We start from the raw sequence: 14,693 nt of genomic DNA on the forward strand, positions 1-14,693 counted from the left end.
TAAAGAAAATAGTCAGACACCCTTCAAAAGGGATACCAGAAACAACCTGCTCACCAGTCAAGAGGACACCAAAGGCAGATGAAAGGAGTACTTCCAGCAGCTTCTACATAAGAAATATTCTACAAATGCTGTACTGCTCCTGACACAGCCTACAGTGAGAAACAAGGAGGAGGCCACTCTAGAAGAAGTAAGAGCAGCATTAAGGAAAATGTAGTCATGGAAAGCAGTAAGGTCAGATAATGTTCACAGCAGATATGATGAAGATGTGGGTGAGATGGGGGAGACATGACTTCTGAGGGTACTAATAGCAGTATAGACAGAAAGACATATCCCAGATGACTGGAAAATAGCAATACTAGTGTCATTGTTTAAGAACAAAGGGGACTTTTACAACTGTGTGCCGTATAAAGGCATCAAACTCTTATCACACTACATGAAAGTTCTGGAGAGGATGACTGACAGATGAATATGCAGAGTAATAGAAAGTAAGATGGGAAATGAGCAGTTCAGATTCAAACCAGGATGCAGCACAACTGACCTGATGTTTGCAGTGTGACAGACACTTGAGATGAAGCTAGAAATGAGGAAGGAGCCCAACTGGGTATTCTTAGGCTTGTAGAAAGCATATGACAATGTCCCAAGAAAGCTTATTTTGGCAGTCTTGCAGTGGTTCGAAGTCCCATATACACTATTAGAATTAGTGCAAGCTATGTACAGGGAACAATGACTCCAAGTATGAACAGTGTTCGGTCTTAAAGAGGGGGTCCCAGCAAACAGGTCAGAGGAGACCTATCAACAAAGTTGCTGTATGCAGATGATGTGGCATTACAGGCAGACTCTGAGCAAGAACTTTAGCAAAAGGTAAGGGAATGGAATTCAAAACTGAAGGTACATGGGATGAAAGTAAGCACAGATAAGACAGTCGTAATGGTAGCAAATGGGGGGAAATAAGATGAAGCTGAAAATTGAAATAGAAGAGAAAAGTAGTGGGACAGGTAAACACCTTCAAGTATCTGGGAAGTTTGGTTAAGGAGAAGGGAATTCTTAATGAAGAGGTCAAAGCTAGGATCACAGAGGTTGCAATCATCTGGCACAGAGTGTCAGGAGTAGTGTATGACAGCAGAATATCAAAGAAACTGAAAAGTAAGGTGTACAAAACAGTGGTACAACCAGTACTACTGCATGGTACAGAAACCTGGGCAGTAAAGGCAGAGCAGTTGAGGAAGCTCGAGGTGATGGAGAATGAAGTCCCTGAGAGAGGTGGTAGGATGCACACTGTGGGACAGATGAAGGAATAAGGACATCAGAGCAGAAGCCAAAGTAGCTCCAGTTGGAGAAAAGGTCAAAGACAACAGATTACAATGGTTTGGACATGTGTAGAATGGCTGAAGACAGTCTGGTGAAGAAGATTTGGGACATACAGGAAGAAGGCAAAAAAAAATGAGGGCATTCAGCAAAAAGGTGGATGGATTGTGTGAGAGACGACCTGCAACATTCAGGCATCAGTGTCAAAGAAGGTATGAGAATGGCATTGAATATGGAGAGATGGTGACAAGTGATACAACACCCAGACCACATGTAGAAAAGATGAAAAAGAGGATGATGATGATACACAACCCCTAACATACAAGCTGAGAGAGTCCAAGACTATGTAGATGCAAGCACCCTGGAACAACTAGTATGTTCTCTCTTTCTGAGCTCAAACATCCTCAACCTGCTTGTCACAAACATGGCAGAATACTGCATACCTCCCCCCAATGTCTTCACTAGTCAGGTCAGACCATAAAGCTGACATTTTGAAGTAAATGTAAAACAGGGACACATGCTAACCATAGAACTTTTTTGAATTATCTAGGACAAGCTTGCAACTACTATGCAATATCCTTACTAAATTTCAGGCTCCCCTAACCCTGTGAATACTGCCTATGCAGAAATGATCATAGAAGCCCTATCATATCAACACCTGTATAGAAATTGCTGTATCAACCCAAAAAAAGCAGATGACCTGCACAAAAAAAAAAAGAAAAAGCAAGCTATCTTAGTGGAATTCCAGTATAAATAGGCTGTACAACAAAAGGAAGAAACTTGTGCAAAAAAATAGGAGTGAAATTATCCTGCAAAGACAAAGCTCCCTCATCAATCTAAACATGCAATTCAGGGGAAAACTGCAGATGTTACACTTTTGCATTGGACCCAGGAAATTCCCATCCCATTAGTTTGACTGTCTAGTTATACAAAGCTGTGGAGAGGATAATCATGGATATCATAAATGACATAGGTAATCCACAAATACTGGACTCCTAGTCAGTTTAGGTTTGTCAAGGGCAAGTCTTGCCTGCTCAACCTAGCTGACTTCCTTGTGAAGGATGCCAAACTGATGGATGAGGACAAGTTTGTCGTGAAGTTTGCCACTTCTGTCTTAAGAATTACCTACTGCTTACTCTGACCAAGCCAATGGTTTGGCAAAATACCTCACACTGGCATTGTTAACAAGATCAATAAATTAGGTATACACCCATAGGTCACAAGATGAATAGCCAGCTGGCTCACTGACAGGACCCAATAAGTTAGAATATGTGAGTCTACCTCCACAAAAATATTAGTTAGTAGCAGTGTCCCCCAGGGCTCACTGCTAGGGCCACTACTGTTTGGCTTGTGCTTCTCTTAAGCCAAGGTTAATGTCAAGGGCTTCTGATTGATGAGGTTTGCAGATGATTGCAAAATGGGAGCAGATAGTGATTTCCCCAAGATACTAATATCCTCTAAGACAAATAACTAGTGCCAGTGCCAAGGTCTAAAACTCAGTGCCAAGAAGTGTATCACAGTATCTTTCAGTAAGACAGCCACTCCTGTGAATTACCACATTGATAATGCACTCCTGAAAGTATACCCTGTAGTAAGGGACTTGAGAATATATGTAGAAAAATATTTGGCATTTGACCAACATGTTTCTACTGTGGTAAGGAAGACATTCTACATTGCACAACTTATATGTAATAGTATGGCATGGGTCCAAACAAGTCATCATCCCATTGTAATCTGTCCTCATAAGACCTGTTAATGAGTGCAGTGCCCCCTTTGGTATGTACCTCACCAGGCATGCGCAACAATCAGAGCATCTACAGAGATTTCTCACAAAAAGAATATATGGGGTAGAAAACAGACTACCTCATATAACTGCCTCTATATTCAGAGTTCTACAAGCTCCTAAGTGGTGCCCTATGCTTTAGCCTACAAAGTATTTTCTGATACAGCACTAATGGACATGCTGGATATCTGTAAAACAAATAGCATCAGAAACACCTGATGTAGGGACCTAAAGCTTGTCAGCAACATAAATAAGACACGTTAGAGAGAGAGAGGTGTGTGTTTCAAAGGCTCTCCCTTCTTTGGAAGAGGTTTGCCATCTATGTGAAGCAGAGTTCCTCGCTGCATTTATTTAAGCAGAACATGCGTCAGTGAATGGAGAACTGCAAATTTACTCCAAGTGTGCCATCTATGTCTCTATTAGAGAGAGAAAGCTAGAAAATGTTCGACATTCAAAGAATGCACACCTCCCAGACAACAGTTGGGAACCGTTGCCCATCAATTTCATTTTTGGGAGATGGACAATGCTTAAAATGACCTCTGGGGTCATTAGCCCAGTATTCTACGATGATAGTTTAATGTCTAAACAGTTCCATGTCAGATGGATGAAAGCGCAGGTAAACGAAAACCACATCATAGAGACGACTTCGTCGACAGGATGAACCCCCAACAATGGTAAGTGGTGTGGACAGGGAGTTAGTCCCATTCCCTCACTGTAGTGTGATTTTCGGAGTTGGTATATTTAAGTAGGGGGGGTGCAGGGGATAGGGTTGCCACCTTTCCAAATGCCCAAAGTGGGACATTTGTGCTACAAACATCAGATTTTGCAGGGCAAAACATACCCACGGCCAGTACAAAGGACAGAACTTCAGTTTTTTGCCTGAATAAAAGTCTATTCTTGTAGCATTTTAGTTCCTTATTCTGTTTCTTATAACATTTAGGTGTTTCAGATACAGAATAACTGTTTTATGCAACTATGACATAAAATATAGAAAATAATTTTGTCCTAAACTCTCAGGACATTTGCCACTTTTTTCACATTTTTTGCAGGACACAACTGCCCAAAGAGGGACTGTCCCTCACAAAGTGGGACAGGTGGTAACCCTAGCAGGGGAGCTTGCCCCCCTGCTATGCATGTTGTGATGTGGTTTTCGGTGGTATTATGGAAACAGGAATGTATTCTGTTCCGTAATACATTGACTTACCGTTGTCGGGGATTCGTCCTGTCGATGAAGTCGTCACGATGATGTGGTCTTCGTTTACCTGCTTTTCATCCATCTGACAGCAATTTCTAAATTTTAGATGATTTGCTTTCTCTTGAAACACAAGTTTATTATTCAGAGGCCCAAAGTATGGGGCACGCCATGAGTACAGGCAAATGGAAAATCTTTTTAAGCAAACTTCTTTAAAAGCATTACTAAAGACAGGTTTATGTTTACATTTTGATAAAACATTATTCCATTTTACAATATATTGTGTTTCCAAAAATCTTAAAGATAGCATAATTCAGCTTGTCCCAATTTTCCAATGCTTTACAATAATAACATAATTCTGTACTTCTCAGGGCATATATCTCATCATTTTCATTACATTTAATATGGAAAGAAATCATAGAGCAATCATATGTAAGTTCCTCGTTCTCACTTCAATACTTTTGTTATCTGGAGTGAAGACTGGCTATATCATTTTAACAATCAAAATCTCTTTGAAACCACCCCAATCTCACTGCTTATAATTATAATTATCTGCCTCACAGACTTAATGCCCATTTACACCATTTTCATAGCAAATTACTATAATCTCCTTTGTTCTTATTGCTATTCTATATCCTTTATATCTGACACTCCATCAGCAAACAGGCATCCATGGCTGCCACTGTCCATTGACAATGTTATTCAGATACTTCCCCTTGCTGATCCTGCCTTTTAAATATAACCATTTCCAGCCTTTTTGTTTTGTTTATCTAATATGACACCATTTAAACCTGTGTTCAAATCTATTATATTAATTTGTCCATAGGTTCATAGGTTCATAGGTTCATACTAGGCTATCTGCCCAAGGGCATTTATAAGCCTAGCCCATAGTTATGTGGCTTTCGCCACCCCTTTAGTTTGAATAAAAACTATGCCTATCATTTTTCTGTGCCTCTGTCAAGCAGTGACACTGAAGTAATCCCTGGGGTATATCTGCGATCTCCCATCCATTGGTCAAGATTCCTCTTGAACAAGGCCAGCGAGGTGCTCTGCCTCACAAGTACCGGGATTTTATTCCACAGCATAGGGAGTCTCTGGGTGATGAATCTGTCCCTCCAGCACATTCTATTTATAACCGTGTCAAGGTTTAAGTCTCCCGCCCTTGTGGTTCTGAGGGATCTAGATTTTTTGAGGTGAAGCATATTCATCAAATCTGGGTTTGACATGGCCTTATATGTCAGGCACAGGTCACCTCTCAGCAAGCGGTATGAGACTGAATAGAGCTGGAGTTCTTTCAGTCGGGCAGCATAAGACATATTTTTGAGACCCTTTATGCTTTTGGTGAGGAACTTTTGGGGCCTTTCAAGCTGCAGCAGGTGTCTGGTCAGATACATTGGAACGGGGCATTGTACTTACTCATAGGTCTAATGAGTGATGAGTACAGGGGACGATGACCTCCCTTGATCTAGATGTGAATCCCTTCATGATCAGGTGGGCGATATAGAAGGTTTTCCTAACTACTTTAGCAACATGAGTGTCAAGCGAAGGCTACTGTCAACTTGGGTCCCCAGATCCCTGATGACTTTTTCTGTGCTCAGTGGATTGCCACTATATGGTAGCTAGGGTAACCTTGTTTTTCCCGAAGGGTATGTCTATGCATTTTTGGCGTTTAACTTCAGGCCATGGCTCTGGCACCAGTTATCCGTTTCTGTGAGGCCCTTCTGGAGGATATCTGTGTCAGATGTGTTTTCGACTATGGCCCAGTTTGCAGTCATCTGCAAACTTTGTCAGCCATAACCCTCCTATGTTTGCTTGTACTTCAGAAAAGTAGATGCCGAACAAGAGTGAACCCAGGACTGAGCCCTGTGGGACACCACTTGTGACAGGCTTTGAGTCTGACATGGCTCCAGCAACTCTGACCCTGTGGGTTCTGTCACTTAGCCAGTTTGCAACCCATCTTGTGATGTATGGGTTTACATTCAAGCTGATGAGTTTTCGATGATACCTGAGTGGGGTATTGTGTCGAAGGCCTTTGCCAGGTCGAGGTAGGCTGTATGGACTGCCTTTCCCTCATCAATGGCCTTGGTGACTGTCTCGAAAAAGTCAACCAAGTTTAAGAGGCAGGATCTGCCTTTGACAAAGCCAAACTGGGTTGGATCCAAAGTCTGCAAGTTCCCTATGTCTTTATTTATGAGTTCCATTATGATCCTCTCCATGGCTTTGCAGATAAGGCTTGTCAAGCTAATGGGGCGGTAATTTCCAGGGTCTGTGGAGGCACCGCCCTTATGAAGTGGGACCACAGTCGCCGTGCGCCACTCCTTGGGTACGTATCCTGAGGTGAGGCTAAGATTAAACAGCTGTCCTAACTGTGGGTTTAATTCCTCGTTGAGTTCATGAAGCACACAGCCGGGGACACCATCCGGTCCCATGGATGCTGTGTTTTTGCCTTAGTGAGGCAGTTCTCACCTGGGCGTTGGAGATGTTTGGGGCTACAATCCTCTGGAATAGATATCTCTCCTTTTGGGGGGGGGGAGTTTGCACTGAACCTGTCAGCCAGTATGTTAGCAATGTGTGTAGGTTCAGTAATTTTCACATCATTTTGAACTAATTCTGAGCATATCTGGGAGTTTCCTCCTAGGTTTCTAACACAGCTAAAGAAGGCCTTATGATTGTCTTTAGAGTCCTTGGCGATTTTTCTCTCAAAATTTGCCTTGGATGATTTTATGAGAGCTCTTAGTTTTTTACTTATAATGATCAAAGGTGTCTTACCTTTCAAGGATTTTGCTCTACCTTGTAGTAGCTTCCTCCTTTTGTTGTAGAGCTTGTTTATGGCTGGGGTCCACCAGACTGGACGCTTGCCTTTGGTACAGAGAGTCTTAGTTTTGTTTGGGATTGCCTGATCCATGCAGTCCTGTAGGTGCTGGTAGAAGGCATTTGTAAGTGATTCAGCGGTTTGAGTAATGTTTACCACTGGCTCAGGGGCCTTAAAGGAGACCACACTAGTTTTTAGAAGTGTGAAATCGGCTTTTGAGAAGTTTTTCACTCTGGTCTTTTTTGTTTCAGGTGGGGGCGGGATGAGGACCTCCAGCGCGATTAGTTTATGATCTGATCTCACCAGTGTGGGGTATACTTCGGTGTTGAACATTTTGATCCCATGTTCATGATGATGAGATCAAGTATGTTTTCTCCTCTTGTGGGGATGGTGACTAGTTGTTCCATGGCATTTGAGTTTATGAACTCCAGGAATCTTTGGGTTAGAGTGTTCGGGCTTGAGTAGTGTTCCCAGTCTATATTAGGGTAGTTGAAGTCACCTAGTATGATGGTGTTTGGAGATACATTTATCCCCTCCAATGTTTTCAGGAAGGCCATGTGAGGTTCCTGAGTTTGAGAGGGTGGCCTGTAACATGCTACAAATTGCAGAGCAGTCTTGCCTATGGTTAATTGCACCTGGATGGTCTCCGATGCATAGTGCGTTGCCACCAACCTTGAGGTGTGGGTGTCCTTTATGAATATGGACACCCCCCTCCTTTCTTGGTGTTGTCCGGATTTTGGGGACGGAACGCATGATATGAGGTGAAACCTGTTATTGCTGGGGTGCTCTCAGGAGCCTTGAACCAGGTTTCTGTCACAGCACAGACATCGATGTTCTCCATATTGAGAAGGGCCTCGAGTGCGTGCATCTTGAGATTGAGACTTCTGGCATTGAGCAGCATTACCCTTAGTTTTTACTTTTGGTGTTCTAGGGTGGTAGGTTTAGAATTTGAGCCTTGCCTAAAAAAAGCACTATGGGGTGGCAAGAGCCTTTGCCAATATCCGAAAGCCCAGGGGTGACAGGTGCAAGCCGTCCCTTGCGAAGCAGCGTGGCTTGTCCAGCATGTCATCCCAGGCAGACAGACATTGGATCCCCTTTGAATGACACCAGAATTTAAGCCAATTATTAAAGCTGATCATCTTATCACTGTATTGTGGCATCATTCTAGGTGAAGGTAGGATACTGCTCAAGGTCAGGGTCATACCTGCCTGGGCTACATAATCAGAGAGCTCCTCGATGTCCCTTTTCATGTAGTCCAAGGAGGTGCGTCTCAGGTCGTTGACACCAGCGTGGACAATGACTGAGTCGTACTTGTACCTGCTGTTGAGAGACCTGAGTGCTTGCGTTATGTGGCGGATTCTAGCGCCCGACAGGCAGCTTACTGTAACCTTCTCCTTACTCAGTCTGGTGGCGGACGTCAGTGTGTCTGACTATGGAATCACCAATGACAAGTGTGTCTGGCATTTTGTTTGGCCTTAAGGGCTGTGACTGTTTGACACTCTGACTGTGTGGTCTATGTGTTGCATGTGTTGGGTCGTGAGGTGGTAGTTGTTTGGGTGTCTGCTTTGGTGGCCTCTGCTGTTTTGGTAAATTTTTGATCAGAGCCTCCGAGTATGTCTTTGTGTGAGTATGTGTATGATTTGAAGTTGTGATGGTACCATGTGTGACTGGGTATGTATTGTGTGTGGTTACCTTCTCCTCCTGTCTGGTCTTGCCAGTCCTATGTTGAGAGAGCTCAGCCTCCAGTTTGGCCGTATAGTTGCATCTCTCACATGTATTTGTGTTTTGTGGGAGAAGGAGAGGATTGTCTGTGTACATGAGGCAATTGTAACATTGCCTCAATATTCCCAGGTTCACCAGTTGAGCTGGAGAGGACACTAGCAACTGATCCCTCGACATACTAGAAGTAGTAGATAAAGAGACTTTCAAAGGACTCGGGAAGTGGGTTTTAGGCTGGTGGGGTACTATCTATAATAAGAGTGCTTTATCAAGGTGCAAGTACTGTAGGAGTAAGTGTTAGGCTTTACAGATAGAGAATAGTCTACTTGGGAATCAAGTAGAGATGAACTTTTCAGTTATAGGATATGCTGGTTAGATCAGCAGTACAGCTCGAGGAAGGTAGTTCTAAGGGAAAATTTGAAGAGTGGAATTTAGATGGCCGAATAGTTTAACCTTGGTTTACCGCCGCTGCTCTTGTGTGCCACAGTGGCAACTCCGCACTAACGCGCGTTTAGCGTGTTTTTTAGCAGGGGCTGAAGGGAGCTAGGAATTGGCCCAAAACGACCAATGGACTACTAGTTTCTGGCTGAAACTTCACCAAATCGGACAAAAAAGCCGCTCAGTGCTTCCCACTCCGACTGGTAAGCAAAAACTTCCTCCTTCCTAATAAGGCAATGGATCAGTAACAGGAACTAAAAACAAAGCCCAGGGATCAGCAACTCTGAAACTGGACTACTCTAGTTCAGTAAGGTGGGAAAACAAGAGATTTTTTGTTTTATTACAGAGATAAGGAAAAAAACAGACAGTAAATGCTATAAATGCTGTAAATCGGCTAGCACACTTTAGTGTGTAGCCTACAGAAACAATTTGCAACAATTAGTAACTTAAAGTGCAATAAACAGTGTAAAATGCAGAAATCACTTAAAGTAGCAGTAAAACAGGCGAAATGCAGTCGCTAGCTTAATAACAGTGGGAAAGCCACAAAAATACTTATATCTGGTAGAAAGTCACTCTTTTAGCTCTCTGCTGCTTGGATCACTCTGCAGGCCACCACGAGGATCTGTGCTGAGTTGGTACAAGCTGGAAAACGCGTGTTTAGTGTGTTTTATAGCAGGGGCTGAAAGGAGCTAGGAATTGGCCCAAAGCGACCAATGGACTACTAGTTTCTGGCTGAAACTTCACCAATTCGGACAAAAAGGCCGCTCAGTGCTTCCCACTCCCACTGGTAAGCAAAGAAACTTCCCTCCTTCCTAATAAGGCAATGGATCAGTAACAGGAACTAAAAACAAAGCCCAGGGATTAGCAACTCTGAAACTGGACTACTCTAGTTCAGTAAGGTGGGAAAACAAGAGATTTTTTTTTTTTTTTTTTTAATAATTTAGGTTTCAGCATGAACAGCAACATTATAATTATATGTCATATCTTCTTAATTCACACTATTATTTCATGTAAGTAAAGCATTAATTATTTTATATTTCCTACTTGTCTGTGTAATGCCCTAGGTTCAACTAAAATGTCACCTCAGCCAGCTATCATGATAGAGACAGTATGAGAAAACCTAATATCTTTTTGCAATCATGCATTTTTCTTGAATGAGTCCAGCAGCATTATGTTTGCAAAGGAAAAAGCACAATTGGTATGAGTGGTATACTCAATTCACTGTACATACCCTTCCCTTTCTAAGTACAACCTAGTCCTTTAGTTATGTACAGGAATTTCATCTGGGATACATACTTTATCAGTCTGCATCATGTCCCACCTTCAACAAAAACATCACCTTAGCCACCTATCACAGTAATGAACAGTGAATGTAGAAAACCGAAAACTCATTTCTTCAGTCATATGTGTTCTCAGATACATCCCGCATCATTATCCTTTTTATATGGATGAGATGATTAACTAAGGTTCCATCTGTTTGTGTTGAAATTAACACAGATGGAGATAAAAAGCCCTCAGCACTTATTCAAAAGAGTAGGGGTCCTTTATTTATATACAAACGTGTTTACATTATTTACAAATATATACATATGAACAAATATACAAATCAGTGTACACACATTCATAATTTCATTTACAGTCATATGAAATTTTCATCCCTATTAGACCCCAAGTCCTTTTTCCATAACCATCATCTAATTTTACTTAATATTGTTGCTAAAATCCATTTACCATTAACATACTTTCATTTGTTTCATTCCATAAAACCCATATAACATAAAAAAACTGTTTATATATTCTTTTAACATATTCTTTACTTCTGTTCTTATAATATCCATATTTAGTCATCCATGAATATTTTGTCCACTTCTTTGAAAAAAATCTGCTTTACATAGTTTCCCCCACAACTTTTTTAGTCTTTTACATTTAAAAAACACATGTAATGCAGTTTTTCTTCTTGATAATGTAAACATATTCTATCACTTTTCTTTTTATATGGCATATTTCCTTTTACTGATAATTTATATATTACCAGTCTCCACAATCCCCACAAAAAATCATGACATTCTACTTTTTGATTATACCATTCTTATTTTTATAGCTTTAATGTTTTCATCTGTTATATTTTCCCATGGTTTTACATAGTAATGTTTTATCATTACATTCTTATACCATACTTTTCTATCTCTTTAATACATCAGTTTTTATTTTCCACAAAAAATATTTTTCTTGGTAGCATATTTCTTCATTTATACATTCTTTTTTCTCTTTTACTCTTTTTTTTACCATACCCCAAAACGTATCATACTTGTATGTATACAGTTTTACAACTAATCTGTCAGTTTTTTGTATAAATTTAATGAAGCGGTATAGACCACTGGGTTAATTAACCTTAAACTGCCTTCTAGTTTATTTACATACAAAACTCCTCTTTTTCCTGGGTTTAATCTAGAACCCCATATAAAGAAAAACTATTATCTACAATAATTCCTTTTCAAATACTGTTGGCAACATAAATGTTGTTGTTGTTTGTCTTTCGGCTTTTCCCGGTTAGGGGTCGCCACAGCGGAACTCCGGTCTGCTAATGATTGGCAGTAGATTTTCATGGTGCCGAGTTGCCAGCTCGACGCACAACCTTCAATGAAGGCATGCCCATTCACGCATGTCTTTTGGAACACCACTGTTGGCAACATAATACACTTGCTAAATATGCTATTTTTCTCTTCTGTACTGACTTTATCAAATACGCCTTTTTCCTGAATGTTAATTTATATGTTCTCCAGAAAAGATGTTTGCTTCATTTATTCTACTGTTTTTCCCATTGAATTCTACTTTCATCTTTATTCCCAGATTTTATACTTAACACAGAAATTTCATTCATTGTAAAATACATAGCCCTAATCTTTATTATATCACATAAACCTTTACTTTTATCTTTATTTAAAGCCATCCCCATTATCTCTACAGACTCATTTGTGCAGATTATTACTTTTATTATCTGAATTTCATTTTTTTGCAATTATTATAATGTTATTTGCAGATGTTAACTGAACTGGAATTCTTAACCCTTCAGGTGTTATATACCTCGCCTCCTTCATTTTGTAATTTATTTCACATACTGTAACATTCACAGCTAATGCAAAGAGTATACAACTCACTGGACATTCCTGTCTTAGACCACTCTTCATATGTACCTCTTGACTTAATCAGCCATTTACAAATATTTTTACTTTATTATTACTGTATGCTGACATACATAATTTCCTAACTTTCTCACTTATATTATATTCTTACATTATTACCCATAAGATTTCATGTCCAGTTGTGTCAAATGGCTTACTAAAGTCTGCTATTATAATTTTTGATTTTTCTTCTTTTCTGTTCATAATACCATCCACAATTTCTCCATTTATCATTAATAATCCTTGACACCACATCCCCTTTATACTATATATGTTATTTTCCATAATATTTTCCATGTTTGTTTCAAATCTCTTTTGTATTATTTTCATAAAGTCTAGCAATGCAAACATTTCACAAGTGAAACTTATGCAATCTCAGTTTACTCTGAGATCTTGGATTTCACATATTCCAACAAGTTTGTCTATTCCTCATCTTTGAAAGTAGCACAGGACCTTTCCTCACTGTACTGTGATCATAGTTGGCATATATAATTAAAAGGGGGTATGGGGGGTGCAGGGGGGGTTTGTCTCCCTCCATAAATTATGTTTTAGTAGGGTGTGTTAGTTTCAGCATTGAGATCATTCGATCATTTCAGTTCATTGTTTTCTCCAGTCAACAACTGGTTGTTGTTGTTCTTCTTCTTTCGGTTTTTCCCGGTTAGGGGTCGCCACAGCGGAACTCCGGTCTGCTAATGATTGGCAGTAGATTTTTACGGTGATGAGGTGCCAGCTCAATGTCCAACCTTCAATGAAGGCATGCCCATTCACGCATGTCTTTCGAAGGCCACTTGACCGAGGAGAGGACATGCAGACTCCACACGGAAGGCGCTACAGCCGAGAATCGAACGGGAGAACCTCTTGCTGTGAGGTGACAACACTACCGTGGCTTCGGTCAACAACTGGTATTGTTGACTATTTATGTATACATGTATGCCACCTAGCCAATGTGTGAGTCTGTTCTTCATTCACAATGCAGTGGATTCAAGAAGTGTATAGCAGTGGGGTAGGATTTGACAGTCTTGGTTTGTAGCGTGCAATGCTGAATATCTCACTGGCAAATGTTTTATTTATCTGTAGCTCAGATTATGCATATTAGCATATCCTTATATGTGCCTGCTCATTTCTTTCAATGTACTACCTCGTAGTTGTTCTATACATTTTATTATGCATCTTTCTGTACTACATAATATCAATGAATTCCACCTTAAGTGTTTATATGTTTGCTTATGTGACCTACACTAGAGTTTTGCTAATGTTAGTGTCTCTCTAATATTAAGAAAAATAATTTCCACTGTCTTTCTCTTACTTTCTCAGTTTAAAGAACGTATGCAGCAGGCAGCCTACAAGTGGTATTACAGTCATATTAAGTCTTTGGGACAATGTGCAAAACTTTTCTTTTACATACCATATTATACTACAAGCTATCTGTGCAGAAGTCATGTAAGATTTACATAGCAAATGTTTCTTTTCCAGGATGAGCAGCAGATAAATTAACTATTTCTTATATGAAAAAAAAAACTTACATAACATGATCTATAAGATGTTCCAAAAAATGGAAAAGATACTCCTAAGGGAATTAAAGATGATCCACCATCATCAATTTTTGGGTTTGTAATATCTCCTTTTGATGGTCCATATGGATATAGCACAGAGTCTGGAAAATAAAATGTAGTCAGAACCAAAAAGTTTAAACCAAAAATCAATATGTGCTGAATAGCGTATAAACCTGCTTAACTATTATTTAGGTTCAACTTATAACATCTTATAACAAAACTACTGAAACAACTCAATAGAATGATTTGCCTTTCATAAAAGGAAAATGCAGAATATTTCACAATGGTGTTGATGGAACTATAAATTTTCTAATGCCGCTGAACAGCAGATTATTAAATTATACCAGTGAAGTATTTATATATTTCTAATGCCTTCTTCAGTGACAGAATGTTTTCCTTGGGAATCTGTATCTTCAGAGCAGCTTCTGTAAATCATTTTTTCCTTGTACCTTTACACCAAAATTGTCTGCCAAAAGAAGATAGCATAGCAGATGGGAAATATTACATCTCCTCCCTCTTTACATACAGATTTCATATTGTTCTTTTAGATACAGATTTAATAATACTATGTACAACTGAAATTGGAACCATTTACTAACAGAAGGCATATTGATCTTGAATTATTGATTGATAAATCTTTTATTTGATGGCTATATAGAAAAATTATGATAAAATGTTAACAAAATATTAGTTTTATCTGGAAATTAAT

At 39.8% G+C, this 14,693-nt stretch overlaps 1 protein-coding gene across 1 annotated transcript in view; it reads right to left on the reverse strand.

The window, feature by feature from the left end:
- LOC122808384 (alpha-tectorin-like) overlaps positions 1–14,693 on the reverse strand; it is a 163,736-nt gene that overhangs the window by 64,685 nt on the left and 84,358 nt on the right. Inside the window, exon 3 of the mRNA XM_044079350.1 lies at positions 13,955–14,085. Coding sequence (XP_043935285.1) covers positions 13,955–14,085 — 131 coding nt within the window. The remainder of the gene's footprint in view (positions 1–13,954; positions 14,086–14,693) is intronic.

The sequence above is a fragment of the Protopterus annectens genome, chromosome 8.part0, assembly GCF_019279795.1.
Source record: "Protopterus annectens isolate FY-2018-M chromosome 8.part0, PAN1.0, whole genome shotgun sequence".
In the NCBI taxonomy this organism is placed as follows: Eukaryota; Metazoa; Chordata; order Ceratodontiformes; family Protopteridae; genus Protopterus; species Protopterus annectens.